The 24,852-nt window shown below is 33.5% G+C and overlaps 2 protein-coding genes across 12 annotated transcripts in view; one reads left to right on the top strand and one right to left on the bottom strand.

Moving 5' to 3' along the window:
• LOC149772741 (rRNA methyltransferase 2, mitochondrial-like) overlaps positions 1–5,011 on the bottom strand; it is a 51,169-nt gene extending 46,158 nt beyond the window's left edge. For 2 of the 3 annotated variants that reach the window (XM_089947399.1, XM_089947398.1), the window contains exon 1: positions 4,637–5,011. In XM_089947399.1, coding sequence (XP_089803525.1) covers positions 4,637–4,967 — 331 coding nt within the window. In that variant the 5' untranslated portion in view covers positions 4,968–5,011. Of the gene's footprint in view, positions 1–4,124; positions 4,434–4,636 lie in introns of those variants that run through there. The other variant, XR_016417604.1, reaches the window with a different exon arrangement.
• A 174-nt stretch (positions 5,012–5,185) lies between these two features.
• Positions 5,186–24,852, top strand: part of LOC149772740 (metallophosphoesterase 1-like) — a 59,100-nt gene continuing 39,433 nt past the window's right edge. For 2 of the 9 annotated variants that reach the window (XM_089947397.1, XM_089947395.1), the window contains exons 1-4: positions 5,194–5,402; positions 10,850–11,013; positions 15,468–15,584; positions 24,157–24,270. In XM_089947397.1, coding sequence (XP_089803523.1) covers positions 10,865–11,013; positions 15,468–15,584; positions 24,157–24,270 — 380 coding nt within the window. In that variant the 5' untranslated portion in view covers positions 5,194–5,402; positions 10,850–10,864. Of the gene's footprint in view, positions 5,405–6,862; positions 8,276–10,849; positions 11,014–15,467; positions 15,585–24,156; positions 24,271–24,852 lie in introns of those variants that run through there. The other 7 variants (XM_089947390.1, XM_089947394.1, XM_089947393.1 and 4 more) reach the window with 7 other exon arrangements.

Raw genomic sequence — 24,852 nt, 5'->3', positions numbered from 1 at the left:
CATATTATGTAATAACTAGATCAAAGGTCAATGTACCAAACAGTGTGTGCCTCTCCGACTTCAAAAAGTAAAATTCACCTAAAATAAAGGATTTAATATTTGTTTGGTCAGAACTGAACATCAGAGACAGGTGGACATAACTCAATAAAGTATAAGCTTTGAACACTTTACACTGTCTGCCAATACATGAGGTTACTAACCCTGAGTCCTGAGTCCTCACACAAGGTTCTACCTACCCATCCTCTTTGTAACACAAATGGAAAGCCTCCCTCCTTTGGGTTGTGAATAAAATTGATGAAGTAAGCCAGTCAGTCACCAAATATAGTAGATCACAGCTTCTAAGTGGTTATGTTGGATTGGGGGTGAAATTTGGGGAATAAAATACAGAAAAATGCAAAATTTAAACAATAAGTATAGTGAGTCAAATGGAGTTAAAAACAGAAGGAAAGTGTGTATCTAAAAGGGAATGTAGCCTATGATAAAGGAATTAAACGGGACAAAAGCAGCAATGAGAAAAATGAGAAGTGAAAGTTTGATGACCTTACCTTGGACAAATATATGGGGACAGGGCCCCATAGGTCCAAGGACAGTGCGAAAGCAACTGTGCTATAACATTCCTTACAGGCACCCAAATTTCAGGTGAAGTGGTGTTTATTCCCATGTAATATAAAAGAGTGAGTAATTTAGACAATATAGACAATATAATGTATATTTCTTCTACATAAGAAATTAACAATAATGGGCTTAAGTTTAGCAGAATAATATCTAAACCAAACAAAACATACTTTATCACTTTTTAAACTTGTAAACTTTACTGTGAGAAATTATTAAATTGCCTCTACTTACATTTGCATCAAGACTGAGGGCTAATATAATACTTCAAAAATCTCTTTATTTTCATAACCAATCACTGAAAATGCGAGTTTTAATTTCCTGAAATGTTATGTCTGGTGTAAGGGAGATAACTGAATGATATACATAAGGTGTGGTATTTTTATTTCCTCCAATATAGTATCCATGTAATATAGATCAGTTCATGAATGACATGTATTAGCTTCAATGCAATTAAATTTTCCAAAAATATATTACTGATAAAGTGAGAACCTAACATTCAGACTTCTATATGTACAGCTGTAGAGGAGACCTCAAGCGTGATGAAATTTTCTTTTTCTGAGATGAGGTGTGGCTGTTTGATATCACATAGTTCAGGTTTTCTGTAATGCCAGCATGTGGAGTGCAGCCTTCCATAACCATGGAGATATGACCCCATGCCAATCTGGATTCTTGCAATGGGATGCAAAGTTTGAAGAACAGTGTGGACTTGAATGGAAGGAATACACAATATGTGACTAAAATGGTTATCACTCAGTAATGTTGGACCTAATATGGAAATTCCACAAGAACAGCTGGACAGAAATAAATAGAATTAATTGAAAGTCAATAGTAGATTATAATTGGGCTTATAAAAGTGTCAATGGGAAATGCTTACTTAAAGAAACTGCTCTTGTCTGTTTGTATTCCCTGCTACTTCAACAAAAGGGAATGCAAGAGAACTTAACTAAATAAACTGCATGAACAATTTAAAGGCAAGAAAGTGTACAAAAATGGACAATTAGAGCAAGACAATTAAAATCAAAGTGGGAAGGAATACCATATATTTAATAAATTACCTAAAATCACTCATACCATAATACGTATTACAAGTGATATATCTACAAGTGAAACTAGAGTGTTCTCTATCCTAGTTTATGACAGGCCTTACAAGAACAAGATACATTTTGTAATTGCTTTTTTTTATACATAATTTTTCATCTTTTGCAAGTAAAATAGTCAATATTTGGCCAAAATCAACTATATTATTTTTACATAACTTATTTTATTGCATGTATGCCAATCTTGAAGTTGACTACAGAGATATAAAACCATCAGTCTATGTCTGTCATAGATATAGTTACAAAAGCCCCATGCAAAGCCAACTTGTGCTATTTTCTGAAGATTCCATACATTTTGTTCTTAAAAGACTGTCAATATTTGACCAAAAATGTTCAGCATCCATTTTTTTCCAACATCAATCTAGTATACAGTTCATAAATGCTGCCTACATGTATGCGTTTCTATGGCTACAATGTGAGGCTGTTCTTCCCAATAGGTATCATGGTAACAATTGTTTTTCCGTAGACCTCAATGCTAATGTTTTGTGAAATAAATATACTTTCTATCCCATCTCAGCATGCATGTCACACACTGTCATAGAGAACAATGTTCGATTGTCAATTTGACAGGATAAAACCAGGTAATCCACTGCATTTAAGAGAGATAACTCTGCTAGAACTAGATAGGGGTAGGAGTTATCTAGTCACAACATAAATATTTTCAGTCATGTGTACCACATTTTTTAAAAACAATCATAAAAAATACAAAATATGATCTAGATATGAATAATCTCACATGTTGCCATGAGGCTCAATTTTTTTAAAGCTTAACAGAAAGTACAACTCTTACATACTGCACCAATCACAGCTAGACATAGTAGTGTTATTTATTTTTCAATACAATGTCCCCTACACCTTAAGCTGCATCCACCTTTTGTTGTACAATTGGTACTGTTATACCATAACCTCCATATCATCTTTAACCAGAAATGCATGTCAGTTCTCTCCCATGAGCAGTGGGTAGAGGTAGCAACTCAGAATCTGACATTTTATCAATAAAGTAAAACGAAATCACCTTATCTGTACAACAAATATACATATATTTATAGTACATATAAGGTGATTTATTGTAAGATACTTTACTTAAAAATGTCAGACTTCTTAGGTAGTAACTATATATTCAATGAATATAAATATCGTTGCTACCATTACAAGTAACCCGCAGTTTATTTGTATTATTACTCCTACAAAATAGTATCAAACCTTGATACCTTTGGATGTGAAATTAATGTACTGTAGTAGTACACAAAAATTAAAAAAAATTTATACTTGTATCTTCAGTTTGAATAACACCCCCACCCATAATAATTTTTTAACAAACTTTTAAAGTTTGTATGGCTGCTCACAGATAAGGCTCTTGTAGCATCCATACCCCCTGCATAAAACATCTTCATTTGTCTGGGGTTTTATCATTATTTTACACTGTTTAAAAATAAGTTAATATTGTTATGACAAAAATAAATGCCAGCATATAAAACTTGGCAATAAGAATAAAGCAACTGCAAAATAAATAAATAAATACATTTAAAAAAAAGTATATACAGTACTATATAATTTTCAATAGAAAATATTAGAGAAAAATAAATATTTTATAAAAACTTAAGTCATAAAAACAATATTTCTTTTGGGATGAATTAGTCTAAAAATATTCTCATACATGTAGGCATTTAAAAGGAATTGTTACATTGCCTTATAGATTTTTTTTTTAAAGTAAGGAGGCAGATATTACCAATCCCTTTACTTTTCCATCCTCACATTAATAAAACATGAATAAAGACATGCTTTACACATAATTTGGCTTTTGGATTGGATATACACTCATAATTGTAAATTCTGAGTAATTAAAGCTGCAAGTTCTGGATTGGCCGGGGCACATTTCCCCAAATTGTCTCTTATACCCCAAGTACATCTGTAAATTATATCTCAGAAATAGACTGGTTATATTATCTAGTAAGCGTTTCATTAATTAACCCCAAAAAACATTCCATTACTGGATTTGTGTTCAATTTATAAACTGTACTTAAAATAATCACTTTTGGGAGAATTTGTTGGGTTTTTCGCAGGCAATAAAATAAGTTGTTTGCACTTGCTAAAAGTAAAAACCATGAAAAGGAGTATATTTTATTTGCAATTTTTTTAGTTTTTTCTGAGGCTCTGACCTTCTCAAAAATACCATATTTATTATCATGAGATGAATTTTAAATTTGGCCTGTTACCCCACAGGGGCTCGTATCGTTGCCTGTAACCGTCATACATGTACTATATAATAACTACAAGGGAGGACACTTCTTTCCTTGCTCGCATGACCTATTTAATAAACGCTGATATTTCAATACTAATAAATTTGGTACCGATATTTAGCTCTGGCATTCGACTGTGTATCCCTTCAAAAGTTTTGACTTAATATCATACCTATAAGGAATGCCAAATCATTTTCCCACGCTACTGTTCGACATGCACAGGCACTTGATTCTGGTGTAAACTAATGTGTACACTCACCATATAACATATGGTGTTACATGGTGAGTGTACGTGTACATTAGTTTACCCCAGAATCAAATGCCTCTATTGACATGGCCGTGAATGCGTCTTCTTAATATGCGAGAGAGATCCCGTTGAATGGAATGCTGTCCACTCATTGTGTAAAAACGTCTTGTATTTATTTATAACTTATTTTCAGTTGGCCAATGAGAATGTAGTATTTCATTCAGCGCGTTGTTCTTGCACATTAAGTTATTTTATAGTACATGTATGACGGGTAAGGAACGATACGAGCCCCTGAGGTTATCCCTACATTTGGGACGAATTAGCCGGCATTTTCGAATGACTTAATGTTGTTACATAATGAGTGAAACGAATATATCATATTAGAGGAATTGTGTGTGTGTGTGTGTGTGAGAGAGAGAGAGAGAGAGAGAGATTACTTTCACTAGAGGAGTTGACACGTTTAACAGAAACTTGTGACCATGATCCAGGTGCTGCCCCACAATCAATGACAATGTTCCCAGGTTTAAGAATACCACGTTTATCGTCTATCTCTAACAATTTAAATGCGCTTCGACATCTCCAGTTTTCAACCCGTGCTTTCTGCACGTAGGGATCATTCAGCTGTCTTCGCAACCATAACTGTGAACTCAGATTCTTTCCTTTTAAATTTTCTGGCGATTTCTTATGTAAGTTGAAGCTTATGTGAATGTTACGCTTTAGAGTAACCGAAAAACATCGCAAGATTAGCGAACTATTTTCTGACAACATATTTGTATGATTGGGATTCTCCCAGACTGAGTCCCTTACTCTCTCAGTAGAGTTAGCAATATAAAATTAGATACGTACATAAGTAAAATATATGGTCACGAATGCACTATGGATATAATATTTTTTAAATGGTGAAAATATTATTTTGATATGCTTAATGAATTAAAAGTACACCATTTCTCCTTCTTGAAGATAGAGACTATAGCCAGCCGCTGTTTCGCATTAAACAAGGGAGAGCACCGTAGCCTTACAAAAGAAGGCAAAAGTTTCATATTTTTTAAATTACGGTAGAGCACAAGCCTAGGACAGTGCTCGTTTGCCTGATATGAAAAAAAGTTTATTTGAGCACTAACACACTGTTTATGTATGGCCGTAATACGTCTTAATTTTTCTCCGATCGAGTGCGAAAAACAACGAAAGTGATATATTTTCGAGGTGTGAGTGTGTGTGTGTTTTACTGTGATAATAATGATCACCCAGACCAATACGTAGTCACGCAAGGAAAGACGCGAACTATGATATTTGAGCTTTTGGGATAGTCCTAAAAACAAATATCAAGGAAGGTGTCTTACATTTTGGGACTAGACTAACAAGTAGATTTCAGCTTCTGTTTGGTTTTTTCTTCTGAATTTATTGGTAGCGGAGACCAACTGGGTAAGGCAGTATTTAATAATGGATCTTTCCGCAAAAATACATTCTGACTATCGGCCGCTCGCTGGTAGTTAATAAATTTCTTTCCACTGACCTGACTGTGTAGAATGTGCAACATGACCCCTAGTCCTACAATGTAAGACATTGCACATGTTTTTGTTTAAGTGCTGTGTCTTACTATCTAAATAACGGAACGAGTAGTCAAAGTTTCAGGAATAACTCGCACATCTGGCAGCATATATCGACATTTTTCCACTAATTTATGTTTAATTAATATACTTAGTGTGCTGTCTTTATCCTGGCGGAATGAAAATATGACACTAGCAAATGGACAAATTTTCATGTTCCGTTGACATACATTTGAATTTGTTGCAATGTGACGGTAGTCGAGGTATGCCGAAGTAGGTTTAAGTAGGTTCATGTGGCGGATATGTTTCTTGAGTGAAACAAAATGTTGCTTTTCAGTTCCAATAGGCATAGTATATTGTTTTTCATTTTGTTAAAGAATAATATTTTAACTTAACCCAATTTCAGCATTCCCAGCTTTCATTGCTTTCCAGCCAACTGAAATGTAGGCCAACGAAACTTGAAAATGGGTCCATTTCTTTTTTGACAATATGAATTTATTAGAGAAAAGACATCAGGGTAAGCAAAGTCTTACAAAAACATTATAACTTTACTTTGTAGGAAAGCATCGTTATTGGTTGCCAGTTATATGTGATATTTCTGAAAATTTGACTTTATAATACTGTTAGTCAACATCAAAACACACTACACAGCGCTGTTATTTAGGCAGTAAGACCAATCACCCTCCAGAATAAAAATATCAGGTGATGTGACTTATGGTGTAGGACTACATGACCCCAAGACAAGAGTAACGTATGGGGACCATCTGGCGAGGAATATATCACTAGCAACTCCAGATATTACTCTTACCTTGGGATGCTGCGGCCATGTATGCATTTGTCTGTAATTGAAAGAAAAAGGTCAGCAGATAAACTGGTATTCTGTTCTGACATAGATTACAACTACAAAAGGTGAGCATTCATAAGGATTTAATGATATGGGTCAAAAGAAGAGGGATTTCACTTACCGTCTGCACACAAAGGTCAGTCAAATGAAATCTGTTAATTACTAGAGCTGATAGTCCAAAAGTATTTTTGCATAAAGATCCATTATGAAATACTGCCTCACCTGGTTGGTCTCTGCTACCAATAATTTCAGGAAAAAAAGTGAAGATTTATTTGTTGGTCTAAATAATCACCCTTAATAAGAAAAGTAATTGTCCATATTAAAATCATTGAAGCCAGGAAGCATCAGGGCAATATTTAATCATAATATTGAATTTGCTTTTGGAGGCAAAACAATTGTTCATATAGGAAGTCAGTTGAAAAATTCTTTTACAATATCTGTTAAACTTTTTCTGAACAATTCAGTGACCTATCTCAGTAATATGCCAGCTGTGTGCATGAGTTTGAACTTTCAAAATGATGAGTATATAGATTTATAAATAATATAAGTTTTAATAATGTAAGAGTTATAGTGGCATGTAATAAATGAGTTTTCATGGCTATTCCACCACCGTTGTCTCCCTTTTAAGGACCACCTCATTCAGTGTGATAAATTGCATGGACTTTGCTGTAGGCGCACCACAAACTCAGAATAAAATTCCAATCACCATACTTAAATAAATCCTTCAGTGATATAAACACATTTAGAGCATAATTTGGTTGTACTTAAAAGTATGCTGCTAAACTCAACAATTTCTTAAAAGGTGCAAACAAAATTGAGTTTTCATTGCAGCTGAATGAGAGATTACCTCTTAATACCAGAAGTAAAAAGTGTTGCTACCCATCTTTATCTTTAATATTTTCTGCATGTGTTTGGATGGCAAATGTACTATATTTTTTGTGTCCAAAACAATATAGAAATATTTCATATAGTCTCCAAAAACAAATGAAAAAATCAATGCCAATACCTAATATATTAGTCTATGCATTAAGTCACAAAGTAATCATTCATGAATGAAACCAATATTACTTGCCTAGTCTTATCCAGTTTTTTTTTTACAGTTTTAAAGGAAATAAAAGTATATTGAAAAACACAACATGTGAAGCAAAATTGTCCATCCTGTACCACCTTTGAATATCAGCAGAAATATTAAGTTGTTATTTTAAAACATTATTTACTGAAAATAATTCCTATGTATGTGATATATTCTTCAGATGTTTTTATAATTTAGATTTATAGCAGGTTATCTTTCATTTTATTATCAAAAAATCATTTTGTTTATTTATTTTATTGTAACATGCTTATTTTGTTTCTTAAGTCTTGGGACATATGACTAAGATGAAAAAGTTTCACTTTAAGTTATGGGACAGGAAGAAAAATCATTTTATTTTGTCTGAAGATATATGATAAATATGGTGCATGGGCCTGATGGAAATTATTACATGTTTTCAAACACAATTTAGTTTATGGGTTGATGGAATTATTACAGGTTTTCAGATTCAGTTTGGTTTAGAAGATCATAGTGTTTTGTTCATACACTGTTTGAAATTCATGAATTGTGGCTATGTGTGTGTGGGAATACCAATTCAGGAAATTACCAGTTAGGAGTGTTTAGAGCTCATTTCATCATATTAAAAAGAATTTAGGTAAGTACTCAGCTTTTAAGGGTTGTTTTATATTTTTATAATCACATTAAGGTCAAAGATGGAGATATCAATTTAAATCTATACTTATTTTTAAATCTTACATACCTGAAAATCACATTTTTGCTGTTCTAAAATCCTGTAGCATAAATGATGAATTATTGCATTTAAAAATGTGACCTTCTCAAAAGTTGGTGCAGATATTACCTGGTGCTGATTTGCATGTGGAGGTGATATTTCATTATGAAAAGAAAAAAAACTTCTCACCAACATAGATATTAAAGAAACATTATAATAGAATATGAAATCATCTGAGTGATGTGGACATTTAAGAAATTAAAATAACCAATTCTTTGCAATGGTCCCTGTCTTATAAAGCCACTCTTTCTGTAATAGGAAAGGATGTTATAATAGGAAAATGGCCTTATAAGAGGTATGACCTTTCTAGAGAGGGAATCACCCAGTCATATGATAGGCATAACTGATTTTTCAATATTTATTAATTTATAAAATCATAGGCACATTATGGAATCAAACTGATACAACTTATAGTGTTCCTAATTAAAATAGTTGTGAATAACCATCACTTGGCAAAACCACCTTATCAAAAAAAGTCAGGGTACAACAACTGGCTGTAACTATCATTGTCTGTCAAATCCATTTCTTCCCTGCTGTAGATTGTATAACTCTGATGTTTATTTGAATCTTTCCAACACCAAATTTCACAGCAGTTTTTCAGCAGCTTATTTCTTCGTTGACAATCTGTAGTTATTTCACAAAAATTTCAGTGTTTGCAAAGGAAGTGAGCTTGTCACATGATTGACTGATTTTTGGTCTGGAACCTGTTCAGATACATATTTTAATGTATATGAGAGAGAAGTCATACCATTTTTACTTCATGTCACTTTGCCTTTAGCTGAATAATACCATGCTTGAGTTAATAGCTTTTGTTACCTTGATATAAAGGAAATATTCAATAATAATAATTGCCAGTAATTACCAAAGTGATGAAACCATGGAACACTTAGCATTTTGGATAATCAGATTACTTTTATATTTGAATCAGTTAAAGTTGTATACTTTATTGCCAAATATCGATAAGATTTCTGACAGAAAAACCCATTAAGTAGCTGCTCTTGAGTTTGACATTTGCAGTAGTATGCTGGCTGCTAGATTGCATTTGACTATCTTAGAGGGCTGTATTTGAACACAAACTCAGTGGTGTGAAAGGATTCTGGCCAAATAGAGTAAGTGGTCAGAGGGGACCATTGTATCTACGATCTATTTGGTAATCAATATAGATAAAGAAAATGCTAACGTCGACAGTTGTTGGGAAGAATTTCAAGAATTCTGTGCAGTTCAGTATATTAGAAAGAACTCTACATTATTTTTCGAGAAATTTAATCTGTAAATGTTAGTTATATAAGATGCATAGAGAAAAAACATATATCAGATGTTTTGTTTAAATTATGGACAGTAACTCTTTAAAAGAAAATGCAGATCTTTGAAATTGTAGATGTTCCCTCTCCTCTTTAATCTTCACTACTTGTCTTCTAATGTAACCTTTCATCATGTTTAGCTTGCAGTTCTTAGTTCTTCTTCTTGAATCAGTTAAATAAACTTAAATTGAAGATATGAGTGATTATCAATATTCTTATGTTTCATTTTGCACACAGTGTTTGCCTTCAGTTTAGAAGGATTTATGATAACTGTATAGGTTGTTATATGCATAAAAAAATAACATAAACTTGCTCATTATGATACTTCTCAGCTGAATACATTATAATTGGTAAATTTGTATTTTCTCACTGTCCATCATTTAGAAATTACAAACAAAACAAAACAATTGGCTTTTTATTTTTCTTTACAAGTTATGACTGTATTCTGCAAAAAAATTGTCTTTTTATTTGAAATTACTGTTCATTCAGTACAGTTCTAAAGTAATGGATGGTTATCTCATTAAAGGATATCACTCAGCAAATGGAACCTACTGGGTAAATCCAGGGAGGTAATGCATTTCGTTATGATAGTATGACCCTTCATTGAATTTGGTGGTAGATTTTGGGAATTTGATGGGAGTTAATGGTCTACTAGAGAGGTAGATTTTTATTGTACACTTATTTTTCCACAAAAAGCATGGCAGATTTATTTACTGCTGATTTTCCCCATATTTGTCCGTTAAGCTTGCACTGGTGATTTCTATAATTGAAAAAATTTTGTCTGGAGTATTGGGAGCCTATTTTATTTGTTGATATGAATAAGGAATATTCGTGAGAGAGCTTACTTTGGTTCATTTTTATGCCTAAATATTTGCTTATAAGTCAAAGTCCAACTATTAGCAGTTTAAACCCTAATCTGTCTTTGTATAATGTGATGGCAGATCAGGGTCTGTGTTGTATGTTTTTGTGATAGCTCCTAAAAGACTGCAGAGACCCATATTTGCTGGCACATTTATGAAATGGCAGATATTGGTCTGCGCAACATGCAGTTGGAGCTGACTTATAAGTGAACTTATATTGCATGCAGACTACTTTGCATCCATGTTCTATACAATCACATATTTTCTTTTTGTTTCAGTGATGTTGGGTGACTATGAGTAGACCAGCATTATTTCTATTCAGTTTTGGTCTGAATGTGAAGGCTGTATGCTTCATAATTGTATTGGTGGCTATCTTCATAAATGAATTCCTCATCTATTTCTTGCAAAGTCAAAGATGGCCACAACTGCCATTATTGAACAGGTAACTTATGAAAATATGAAGAAAACTTGAAATGTATTTATTTGCTAAAGTTACTTTCAAAGCAGATTAAAGCCTGTTCTTATATGTTACAAACATAAATGAAAAGTTCGTGTTTATTTCCATCAAATTTAAGGGTACAAAAATCAAACTATAAATGAAAACTTCATGTTGGTTTTTTTTCTTCAAATTTGAGGATACAGAAATTTATATATGATTATGTGATAGTTTCACATGCCATTTACATATACAGTCTACATCAGGCACCAATGGGAAAAGGCAAAAGTGATCATTGTGAACAGTTGACCTCTGAAGGCAGATACAACTCACAGACTTGGTTGAAGACAAATTTATGTCCTGTGAACCAACTAGTATTAGCATTATTATTGTAGTAGTATCATTATTATTATTTTGCACATTATTTTTAGCAGTAGCAGTATGCTACCAAAGTACATGTATTTTTAGTTTAGCTATTTAGCAGCAATCAAGAAACTACCACTGTGTACATGCACTCATTTATCTCTTTCTGTCTCTCTGTACATGTACTCATTTATCTCTTTCTGTCTCTATGTACATGTACTCATTTATCTCTTTCTGTCTCTGTACATGTACTCATTTATCTCTGTCTGTTTGTAAATGTACTCATTTATCTTTGTCTCGTACATGTACTCATTTATCTCTTTCTCTCTAAATCTCTTACTCTACAACGGAGTACATGCTCACACACACACACATGCGTGCAAACACTTTTATCTCATTATCAATAAAAATGGCTACTAAATTTAAAATTGACAGTTTACCTATAATTGTTAAACATTACTGGCATTTTGTGTCACACTTGTAACAGTCGGTAGATTAAGCTGTTGTTCAAACTCAATGAGATCAAAAGACAGTTGGTCTTTGTTTGTGACCTTTGAATACATGCAAGTCATTATGCTATTGGCGTAATCATTACATTGTTTTTCACTAAATTATGCCTTATGCTTGACGGTATATGGATTATGCTTTTTCAGTATATCCCCCACCCTTAAAAAATCAGTAAGTTCTTTTCTCATTTTTATTAACACCACATTGGTCCCACAGATCATATTCTAAAAAATATGGCTTCTACTTTACTATGGCATAAGAGTACACTTGTCCTTAGACTTGAATGCACTTCCCTAAAAATATTAATATATTCTGTTTATGGCAGCTGTCCTATTTCCAAGAAACATGCTGGTTTCTACTTTCAAGCCTTAGACCTAGGATTCATTGTTATGATTCCTGTTTGTTAGAGAACCAATCTGTAATGTGCTATACTATAGGTCATTTTTGATGGATTTTATACAAGGGTACAATAATCCTGCATGTATTTTCATTGCACTATCATTATATTCTATTTTTAGCAGCTTTATGACTGGTTTTCTAATTTTGAGTCTTTGCTGTCAGATTCTTTGTTCTAATTCATAGTCAGATTTATTCTAGTCAGTGTGTGTGTTAGAGTAAACAATTTATCAAATAAAGACAAAAAACAGAATCCTCCAAAGATGAATACATGTAAATGAATGAATGACATAATAGTGTTCCATTCTAGGGCAGCATCATGCCCATTGCTGGCTGTGTGGAAAGGATTTTAATATTTGGTGCTAAAGGTTGTCAGTTGGATTCTAGTCAGTATGTGTGTTGGAGCAAAAATGTTTTTCAAACAATTTCAAAGATGAATCAGAAAAAGATACACACACCCCCAAATCCTCCAAAGAGTCAAAGATGAAGACATGAATGACATTAAACAGCATTCCATTCTAGAATAGCATTATTCCCATTGGAGACTGTGTAGAAAGTATCTTAATATTGGTCATGATGGTAAAGATGATGTGGAAAAACACTTGAAAACAAAGACACACATCAAATTAGCTTGTCTTACTAACTAAGGCAACTTATTTTTTACAGCAGAACTCAAGTGTGGGCACAAATGTTATAAATGTAGAGGTGTTATTTATGAAGTTCTTAATAGAACATGAATTAACATTAGCAGTAGCAGACCACGTTGGTCCTTTGTTCAAATACATGTTTCCTGATTATGCTGTTGTTGTTGTAGGGTTTAACAAGATTTTTCAGCACAAGATAGGCTATATACATGGTGGCCAGTATAACTGGTGGAGGAAGACCCCTGGGAAACCCCCATGAAGAACCACCAACCCACGAGAAGCAACCAGCAGGTTTTCTCACATACCCACATTAGCCGAGCCTGAGACTCAAACCCATGCAGAGGTGAGATGACAGTTATCCATAATGGTGAGTGTTAGACCACTCAGCCACTTGGGGTCCCCTCAGGTTATAAAAGTGCAGAAAAATATACATGTGTAAGAATAAAATTATCTAATATTATTCAGTGTTTAGCAGAAGATACTTCATTTAAAATAGCAGAAGCCATGAAAATGGGACTGTTTAGTGTGATGACAATAAGTTTTACTCAGTATGTTTATGGTATTTTGACAGTGAAAAGGGCAAATTCATGGGTGTTCTTCTTTCATTACCAGAATTGACAGTAAAAGATTTTTAATTTGCTTGATAATGCTTTGAAGAAACATGACATAAGTTGGTAGAGCTGTATGGGGTTTTCAGCTGATGACTGGAATTCATAAGGGCGTTGCATCCTTTATTTTGTACATAACAGGTTGTTCCTGTCATTTGATGCACCATGTAAGAGATCATTATACTACAGCCTGTGATTATAGGCTCTGGAAATTACCATGAGGAGATGAAGTGCTTTTAAATGCTTCAGTTGCTGATGTAAATGAGAGGCAAACAAAAAGCTTTAAAAGTGTAAGATTCTTTATCAAGAGATATCCCTTTCTATTGCCACTCTTGTCTACCTTGGCTCATTTGGAAGGAGAATTCCTGAAGTTAGCATTCTGTTTGACAATGTTCTTCATGCAGACAGAGATGATGTGCAGTGGCACCTTATTTCCCAGCTAAAAGACCCAGTTACTGGAAGATATAAATTTCCTCTTCATTGTCAGGTTATGAAAGGAATATTGGCGGTTTCTTTACCATTCTAATGCTGATTGTTCAGTATTGTTAACAAAAATAAAACTGAATTCAGATCCAGGCTCAGTAACCAGTGCTTAACGCTCTTCTGGTTCAGGGTCTAAGCTGATACAAAGTGTTTTGAACTGCAACATGACAGTCTGTTGCTTTCTAAAGTTAAAGTGCTACGTATGAAAACTTGAAGTGATAAATGACGTTAAAAGACCAGAGGGGTAAATAAATCATTTTATATATATAAGTTCACTGAAGTTTTAACATTTTATATATGGATTACTCTTTTTCTGCTCGGATTAATCTTTTCATCCACAGGCATTACACTTTTTCCTCGCTAGGGGTTGACATGTATGCCTTTGATGATTAGTGAATGAAAAGAAGCTTCTTGAGGCTATTGTTAGTAACATCTGAAATGTTAATCTGGGTTTCCTCTGACCCTTTGGGACATTTATGTGTTGGGTCAGAATCAGTTGCATGTCAGATAGCTGGAATTTGCTGCCAAAAAGCCAGATTCACCAGGCAGAGAACAAATGTCAATGCAGGAGGCATGTGATAAAGCAAAACCATCATTGACACATGCTCCATTATTGATGAATTTGACTTCCTCCAAGTTGCTGTGACAACGAAGGGTTTCTTGTCGTTGTTCTCAGAATAAATATGTTGAGAATTATGTGTCCTTTTGTTCTTTTTCAAGCAATATTTGACTTTTGTTTAATATTTTCAAATTTTGGTGTAACAACATTGGACAAGGTTTTATTGTTGTTATTGTATGACTACATCGACATAGAGATTGTGAGATTTGTTTAGTCATGTGACTGGCAATGTAACTGGTGAGTACCAGGTCAAATTTCATCAAGGCTGAAGTTTCATCTCATCTGTAAGCTGATTAAAGACATAATGTTTATAATACTTGCAATTTCTCAGAAATAATATTTATATTGATTTCATGTTACAACAAGATGAACTGGGTTGGGGTCACATGAAGACACTAAGAATGACAAATGAAAATATGTTTATTTATGGATGATTAAAGTTAGAAAAGAATCTTACCCCAAATGTATGTGGATAAGCTCCAAGACTGGATTTTTAACACAATGACATGTAGTTGAGGTTCCTAGCTGGAAGGAGAAAAAAAAATAATCACTCACCCAATGATATGTGAATTTCAAAACAGTGACAGTGTTTCACTCAGATAGTGATAACTGGTTTTATTTTTAAAAAAAGACAATTTTTCGCTTAAATATTGATAACTGATTTAATATAAATTGGAACATATATCTTGCAGCGTCTGATTCATAACTACAAGGTAATTTCAGCCCCACCTCTCTGCTATGGTCAAGGAACCACCATGAATGGACCCTTATTGTTTCCTGCAAACCCGTTGGTTCTAAAGCTATGGTCCCTCACCCTAAGATAACCACTATCTTCCTCAGGGCCAACATCAACATCAACAGCAGCACACTGGGTATATACCAGCCCAAATTAGCACCATGGCTAAAACAACACCAGTCCTTCAGTATGGTGCAGACACAAAGATACAGCATAACTATGTAACTATTGCTCTATCACTCTGTTACTCCTTCAGCCCTTCGCTGCTCTTAGCCCATCACCCCTTTCAGCTGAAACTATTATATCTAAATCCTTGTCATATCAGTTGCATGGTCATGTATAACATGCACTGGCATATGTGGTGCATGCATGTAAGTAAAGATGATCAATTTATAAAGATCATTTCATCTGGACTGCTGTATAAGGTTATCATAATAATCAGGTTCTTACATGAACCTTGATCTGATGAGAATCTTTAAGAACTTGATGTAATGTTCTATCATCCCGTAATTCATGCAACGTTAATGTGAATACAATCCTTCTGTTAAGCAATATACTGGTGAACTAGAAAACAGACTATAATAAAATCGAAAATTGCATTACACAGTTTGGAACTATAAAAAATGCACAATAAATATCAGAATAAATTAAAAAAACAATTATATCCTATAATACAGATAGGAAAATACAGTTCACATACCTCTACAGCTGGAGATTTTGCACCATAAAGTGGACCACTTAAGTTTGAATGTACCATGAGCCTGTATGTACACTGGCTATGTTGCAATGTAAAACCTGTTTTCTCAAGGTAAAATTGGTTTTCCCAGTGTAAGCACTTTGCTTGTGCAGCATGGAATGAACTGAATTCACATCAAAATAATGTTTGATATAGATAAACCACCTCCAGGTAATGGTGTATACAGACATGAAACCTGAGTACATTCTATTCAAACTATTCATAAACAACAAATATACACATTTCCGTGACAGATGTATCATCTTTTAAGATTGCTAGGCCCACTGGTAAGCAGCTACCCTATGTTGCCAGTGCACAGTGGTGACAAATTCCAATTTTTGATAGGCATTTGACTGTGACCCTATACCCCAACATAAATGTCCAAATACCACAATCAGGTGGGAAGGGTAAGAGGAGACTCATATTACTAAACTGTAGTGGATATGACCAGTTCAGGATACCTCCTGCAATGTTGAAAACTGCCTTGCTTTCAAAGTCATCATGTTGAACTACTGAGTTTCACTGAATTATGAATTACAGTTCATATATGAAACATTTAAACACTGATTCAGGTAATATACCATTATATATACCATGCCTTGCTCATCAAACAAAGAAGTTTAATTTTCTTACTTGGAGTGGTTACTGCGAATATGCTCCAGTGGCCATGGAAGGCAGGGTGAAACCACTGCTTGGTTAAGAAATCTCTGGCCACTGAACACAGAAGACAGGTTACTGCTGATTACATGACATTTATAGAGGTAATTAGCTGGGGGAAAATTAGAATGCCTGGTGAGCAGGTGACTGCTGAAATCCGGTGACAGTTAGGACAGGTTTGACTGTATCATGCAAAACAGTTTGTGAAATCTCCATTTAGTATTGTGACATGGTCAGACCACCTAAAACCCTCAAATTTGAGAAATTGCTTTGAACTGTCCATATTTTTCTTAAAACCTATTTTATTCTTTAAAAAGCCTTTAAATTATGAATTGTTCTTGAGAAAGACAGAATATTGAAACTGAATAAAGCATGTCACTTTTTAACTTTTTTAATTTCTAATTTTTGGCATTTCCATATTTGTCAGAACTAATAAATAAGTAATTGAAATCGGATAGAATTCAGTGGATCAAAAGACATGTCAATGGTAGTTACAAGATGGAGCAGCAGCCAAATTGCTGTAATATCACTTTTATGTGTTTTATACATTCACCATAAGGTGGAGAATGTCATATTATGATATCCATCCATCAGTCTGTTACCAACTTTGTTTCTGCAGAATAACCTTAGTTCTCTGCCATCTGCAGCTTCTAACCTGTGTGAGTAAGAAAAGAACCATATCAATTTTTTACTCAAGAGATCAGAGGTCAAAGTCACTGTGACAGAAGAGAAAAATATTGTTTCAACGCAATAACAATAGTTCTTTGTCACATTCCTGAAAACAATTTTGTGGATGGTTTGCACTTAGACAGAGGGTGAAGACTGTTGGTTTTAGGGCCATAAGGTGAAAATTCCAGGTCACTGTTAAAGAAGAAAAATATTTCTGCACAATAATATTAGTTCTACATCACATATCTGGACCAAATGTTGTACAATATATGGCTTGCACTTTGGGTATGAAAAAAGCTAGTTGATTTTTCTGTCTGAAGTTAGAAGTCGTGACTGAAGAAAGATGGTTTCTCTACAAGAACATTAGTTCTACATTACATATTGGTACCAAACTTTGTAGATGGTTTGCACTGGAGGTGAGAAAGAAGTCTATTGATTTAAACAAAGGAGTGAGTGTATCATCGATGATGTTCTTGTTCAGTTTTGTATTTGTTTTTGCAGTGAATCAAAAGGTAGTATATGTTAAAAGTTCAATTTCCATCAGAAAAAAATTCCTCTAAAGCTTTAAACAGTCTTTGAAAATTCCCTCAAAAATCCTTGAAAATTAACAATCATGTTCTGTGCCAACCATGTTTCAAATTTTTATATCCTTCGATTTTTCATTCACCATTATTCTGTAAAAGTAATAATTTTTTACATTTCATTTGTGTTGTATGAGAATGAATATTATAATGATTTATGAAACACAAGACTCATAAAAAATAAGATTTTTTTTTTACCTACTGTATATTCATATTCTGCCACTGATACATTAATTAATTAAAGTGTGCAGAAATGAAAGATTGTATAATAATTTTAACAATGCCACTGGATTTCATTCAGAAGCAAAAATATAGCATAGAATACATGAAATTTTAAATTAAAATCGTACCAAATCCAGCATATAGAAAGTTTAGAACCAGGTTTATAAACTGGAAAGTACTCAGTTAGAAACTGAAATATTGAAATAATTTAGTTTTGGGTATAATGATTTAATGATATTCTATGTTAATATGTAATTTATGTATATTTGTGTACCTCATTTTTTATTACACCATCTATCCATAAAAATCATAATTAATTATATGTATAATATTTGTTAACATAGAACTTCATATTTTTAATGGAGTCATTTCAATTTTCATACAAAAAAGTTAATACTAGAAGATTTATATGTGCAAAATATGTATAAAAATATATTGCCAGATGTTTTGCAAAACAGAAAAATTAAAATCTTGTGCAATTAAGGCATTGTTTAGTCATTTTTTTATCTTTGTATTATTTCTAAAGCTTGCATTTGATGTTTTATACTTGAGTCAAGAAGAGATGTTTCAGAACTGCTTAAAAAGATACTTATGCATTATTTAGATAGCTCGAATGATTAATGTATTAGTTGTTAAGTACTGTAAAGCCTGATTTGGGTAACCTTTGCTATACAGTATAAATGAACTGTCATGAGCAAATACTTGCTAAATGTGACTAGCAACCATGATTTTGTTGTTAAATATGTGTTTCAATACTCTTGTGAATGATCATATTGTAAAACTAAGTATAAGCACTACACAGACTGCTCCGGTGGCCTATTGATTAGAGCATCCACCTCGGAAGCGAGAGCTCGTGGACTCGAACCCCAGCCAAGTCATACCAAAGACTTACAAAAATGGTACTAACAGCTGCCTCGCTAGGCGCTCAGCATTAAGAGGTTAGTGTTAGGACTGGTCAGCTAGGTGTCAGGATAATGTGGCATAATACCTCAGTGCTAGACATCACTATAAACTGCCACACTGCAGACATTGTAGCGATATGACTGAAAAATTGTTAAAACTACATTAAAAATCCTAATCACACACACACACATAATCACTACAGAGCTTTATTTTATCCTTCAGAACTGCAATTGCTGAATCAAATCTTCAGACTAGAGTGCAGATTGTTCCAAACCATGACAGGGTTCAGATGGCCTAAGTGGTTAGAGCATCCGCTTCAGATGCAGAAGGTAGCAGGTTTGAACTCAGGCCAAGTCATACCAAAGACTTATAAAAATGATACCAGCAGCAACCTTGCTTGGCGCTCAGCAATAAGAGGCTAGTGTTATAACTGGTCAGCCTGATGTCAGGATAATGCGACTGTGGGGGACATGATGCTACACGTCTGTGGTATGATGCCCCAATTGCTAGACATCACTATAAACTGCAACACTGCGGACATCATAGTTATATGACTGAAAAACTGTTAAAGCTACATTAAAAATCTAAATCACATGCACACACATCAAACCATAACACACAAAAAATGATGAAAAAAATAGATTTATAAGGTAAATAAACACTATTGATGATCAAAAACCTTGTGTTAATTAAACATTGTGTCTTTAAAGGATTAGTAATCATAGATGCTTGTTTTAAAACAAGAATTTTGAAGCCATTTGATGTTTGCTTATCAGCTATTGTTAAGAGGCAATGCTCATAATATAAGTATCAGAAAAAATTGAAAAGCAACAAATTCAACAAATAATTGATTTTTCCGGAATACACTGAAAATGTAATAAAAAAGAACTTAGGGTATAGTGAATTAAATCCCAAATGATCCTAGAATTACACACACAAGTCCTAATAATTAAAGTTCTAAATAAACTTTAGTGGAAATCCAAATAAAGTTCAAACTGAAAGTGTTGACAGGCCTGTGATGGCTTGTAAAGTGTTGATATGCCAACAGTCTTTTGTTGGACCACAAAATACAATCCAAGAAGAAATCCTTATCTGAAATTTCAGTATAAATTCAAGTTTTTATTTCCAAGAGTGTTATCAGAGCACTGTTGTATTCCAGAGAAGAAAATTTTTGAATAATTCCAGATTAACTACTGTACACAACAATAACTTAATTATGTTTGGATATAAAAGCATGAATAAATAATTTTTCCATTGACAAGATTATATAGTGATCTACTTGACCTCAAGTCACAATTAGGATTTCCTAAAATGAAAAAGTATTACCCAGTGGAAAATAACCTTCTAGAAACTTCTTAATGTTTACAAAATAAAATGTTAGTTACAAAGTCTGTTACTAAAATTATAATATATAACCTGGACGATGTCAGGTATGCAAGGTAAATTGTATGGGAATTCCAATAATCTATTCCCAGGCCCAAATAAACATGTTTACTTCTATTAATATTGATCCTGATATTAAGCCCATACATAGAGAATATTTTAGCCATGTATTAGCTTTTTACAGGAAGTTAAAAAGATAAATAAAAATTAAATAATTCAGGTCAAATAGAAAATAAACTTGATTTTAGACAAGGTTATGTCCAACATTAACATTCAGTGTTACTTTACCATAGCATATAATGAAGTGAACAAAATAAATACAAAACAAACAAACAAACAATGCAAATTAAATAGACATAATATACAAGTTGCATACAACTTAAGCCATCCTAATCACATATTGTTAAACTGGTCATAAAAGAGGAAGTATCTGTAATTTGTACAGGTTTCTTATCAATTATTGATCATTCCTGATTTTATTATTTATTGTGAAAAATGTGTTATTGAAATGAATTGCACCATATATGACCAGCATGGTACAATTTCATGGGTTTCTATTTTACATTATTATGATTAAGTTGGCAAGTATCATTGGTCACATATATCTTGTCTTATCCATTTATTTTCTTTTTACTCCAATAATGTTATTTTTTGCACTTAATTATTCATACTCTGAAAAGAATGATTATTTTTTCATGTAAAAAGTTGCATCAGTATTTTATGTTTGTGGAAAGTAATACTTTTGATTCAAGGACTGAGCCAGGAGGGGTTCTTGCATAACTGATGTATTTTAAGTATCAGAGTCCAAGTAATTAACTCTTACTTGTGTTGTAGTTGAATATGTAACAACATTAAATTTAAAAAGGCAAAAACTATCTCCACCTCTTCCACAATAACTTGCACATAGCAGTGTCCCAAAAATAGGACATGAGTTACAGAGGGAACTCTGAAAAATAAAGGGATGGATAACACCATGGAGAAGGGTAAGCTAAGTGGTTGAATGCTTATTTAAAAAATCTTTGAAATAATTGCCAATAAATAGCTTTTTTCTAATGAAGTTCATTCCAGTTTAAATTGTCTTTATTTTCAATATATCTCAATCTCTGAAAGATCATTAAAACATTACTCCAAATGGTTTCAATACACATCATATGTGTACCAGTGAAAACATTGTGTATGACATCACTGCTTGTTGCACGTGAATGGGGATACATTTTAGTGTTACTGAGGATTTAGAATCAAAGATTTTTATATATATTTTAAATGAGGGACATTTCAGAGAGACATTTTCAAAATTAAATTTTTACAAATGTTGTTCAGTTACTAAGATACTGATGCTGTGATTTCAGTGCAAGTTAATAGCAAACTTTCTGCTCATCCTTGAGCAAACCTCTGTCAGTGCCAATTCAGGAATTTTAAGTTCACAATAAACTTTGAAGCACGCTTATAGATAATTAACCCTGTGAAACAAAGCTTTAATACACCTAGTTTACCTTTCACTTGTATCCTTTGCCATCATTGATCACATTTGCAGATGAGTATGATAAATGACCTTGATAATTGTTAGATACTTTAATTATGTTAGATGTATTTAGTGTTCTGCTGTTGTTGTTGTGGTGGAATTTAGCACCATTTCTCAGCACAAGATTGACTATACATGGCAGCCAGTATTACAGGTGGAGGAAGAACCCAGGAAAACATCGGTAAGAACTACTGACCCATGGGAAGCAACTGGTAACTTTCTCATTTGTCCACATTTTCAAAGACAGAGAGTCGAAGCCACATGGACAGCAGAGAGATGGTAAAGATCAATAAAGGCAAGCACCTTGGCTACCCAGGGGCCCATATTTAGTATTCTCAGTGTTTGATTAGTCAGATGAAATGAGTTGACTTAATGCATGACCATGACTGATGGTTCTTATGCAGGTAGGATTTGCATGCCTTTTAACTTTTTTTAATTCTTCCCCAATATTTGATACAAATGACTAATTAAGGTATGAATACAGTGTAGGTTCATTTTTGATTGATTGTAACATTGCAGCCAGCACTTAGATTCATGTGGAAGGTCGTGGGTTCAATCCCTGTCTGAGTCATACCAAAGACTTATAAAAATGGTACCGACAGCTGCCTTGCTTGGAACTCAGCATTAAAAGGTTAATGTTAGGACTGGTCAGCCTGGTGTCAGGATAATGTGACTGGATGGGACATCATGCTACATATCTGCATCATGATGTTCCAGTGCTAGAAATCACTATACCTGTCACACTGCAGACATCATAGCAATATGACTAACATTGTTAAAGCTACATTAAAAAACCAAATCACACACATACACTTAATTAGATTTGTATGGAAAAGCTGACGGGCATCATTGCCATGGTCAGTTGACAATTCAAATTTACTAAAGGTATTTCTGTGATGAACAATTGACACTTTTTACATTTGAATACTAAGGTCTTATTCATATAATTACATTTATGATGATTTCACTGAACCAAATTAAGATAAAAGTGAAACACAAATTCTACTTGACAAGACTTATTTAATTCATATTTATTGCTTAAAGTAATGCTATCAGTATGTATGGCTGACATTTTAATTGCTCTATACTTTGCTCTATTTTGTTTTATTACAATGTAAACTTAGAATTATTTTTCTTTTTTTTAATTGTAACAAGATATATACTTCATGATTCTAAATAAAATGTATGGGCACTAACTGCTCTTTTTTACATTAAAATGAATGATATATAGAGGATGTATTTACTAATTTTGATCACAATTTTATTGACATTCAGAGCATGGGCCTGCTTTGATGAGTATATCTTTTATAATAAAAGTTAAGATTTGCACATAATCTATGTTATAAGTTGGTTTGCCTTTGATAATCTCCCATTCATATAAAAAATCTTAGAAAAGGTTGTTCTATCCCAGCTTGTATCTCATCTAAATTCAAACAGTCCTTTTAGCAATTTACAATCTGTATATCGCCCTTGCCACAGTACTGAAACTACTCTTCTAAAAGTAGTTAATGACATTCTCAATGCGTTGGATAGCGGAAAGTTTACAGTCCTTACCCTTCTTGATTTGTCTGCAGCATTTGACACAATAGACCATGATATATTACTTCACTGTCTCCAGCATGTATTTGGCATTCATGATACAGCCTTACTGTGGTTCAAGTCCTACTTGTTCAACAGGACACGAATTGTATCTGCAAGTGGAATACACTCCAGCCCAGTTGATCTATGTTGTGGTGTTCCACAGGGGTCTGTTCTTGGACCTGTTCTCTTTATTCTATACACTCAGTTGCTCTCAAGTGTCATAGATCATCATCCAGTGTCTCACCAATTGTACGCTGATGACACCCAAATATACAAATCTAGCAAACTTAGACACAAAGACACAGTGATCACATTCAAGAGGGCTCTCAAACTCACTTATTTCGACTACATGAACAAACTTAAAAACCTAATAATTTAATAATGTTTCCTACCTGAAATATTCTCAGCATGTTTTTTATTTTTTAATGTTTTTCTAATTTCTTATAGGTGTTGAACTATGTTATAAAGCGCTTAGAGCTTCTAACAATTAGGCGCTATACAAAGTCCTCATTATTATTATTATTATTATATATTTTCAGAAATGCCCCAGAAAAAGAACAGGTTCTGCTACTGGTATCAGATCCACAGATACAGGGCTATGAGGATGAGCCACTTTTTCCTGTCGGCAGTTTAACAAGGTGGGATTCAGATAGGTAAGTACAAATCAATCTTTCATATGGTCTTCATTTTGTACACAATACACATACCTCTGTCATGTCCAACCAAATTCTGGTTTCATGAAAAATGATGGCAAGTTGCAGAAGAATGTCAAAAACAAAATGATGTGAAAAGTTAAAGCTTTGTATCTACATGATATTGTTGACTTTTTATCCACTCCCAACTTCATTATTTTGTAAGTTTCTCATCATGCAGTAAAAGATATGGCTGACTCAGATACCTGAGACAGAGACATGTATAACAGATTTGCAACACTCCTACTGTCTTTGTACATGTACTATCAAGTGGCAGCCTTTTTGTATGTGAATGAGGTTGCCAACAAGGTGAGTGGCCAGATAAGTGCTAGTTTTTGCTTAAGCTAACGAGTTAGGGATGTAAACCTGCAGTAATGGTTTGCATGGTAGTAAACAAGTGATGATGCTTTAAATGGTTGTTTTAACAGCAACATTTTTGAAAATAATATAAAGCCAATTGAGAATGCTTTGGAGGATGCATTGTAGCACTGTTCCACATATCTGCATCAAATATTTCATTATCATCAGACTGAAAATGATGTT

The sequence above is a fragment of the Sinohyriopsis cumingii genome, unplaced genomic scaffold (genome assembly GCF_028554795.1).
Source record: "Sinohyriopsis cumingii isolate HCF-2022 unplaced genomic scaffold, ASM2855479v2 utg001180l, whole genome shotgun sequence".
Lineage (NCBI taxonomy): Eukaryota > Metazoa > Mollusca > Bivalvia > Unionida > Unionidae > Sinohyriopsis > Sinohyriopsis cumingii.
Note: the sequence above shows the minus strand (reverse complement) of the source record. Positions and strands in the feature narration are given on the sequence as shown.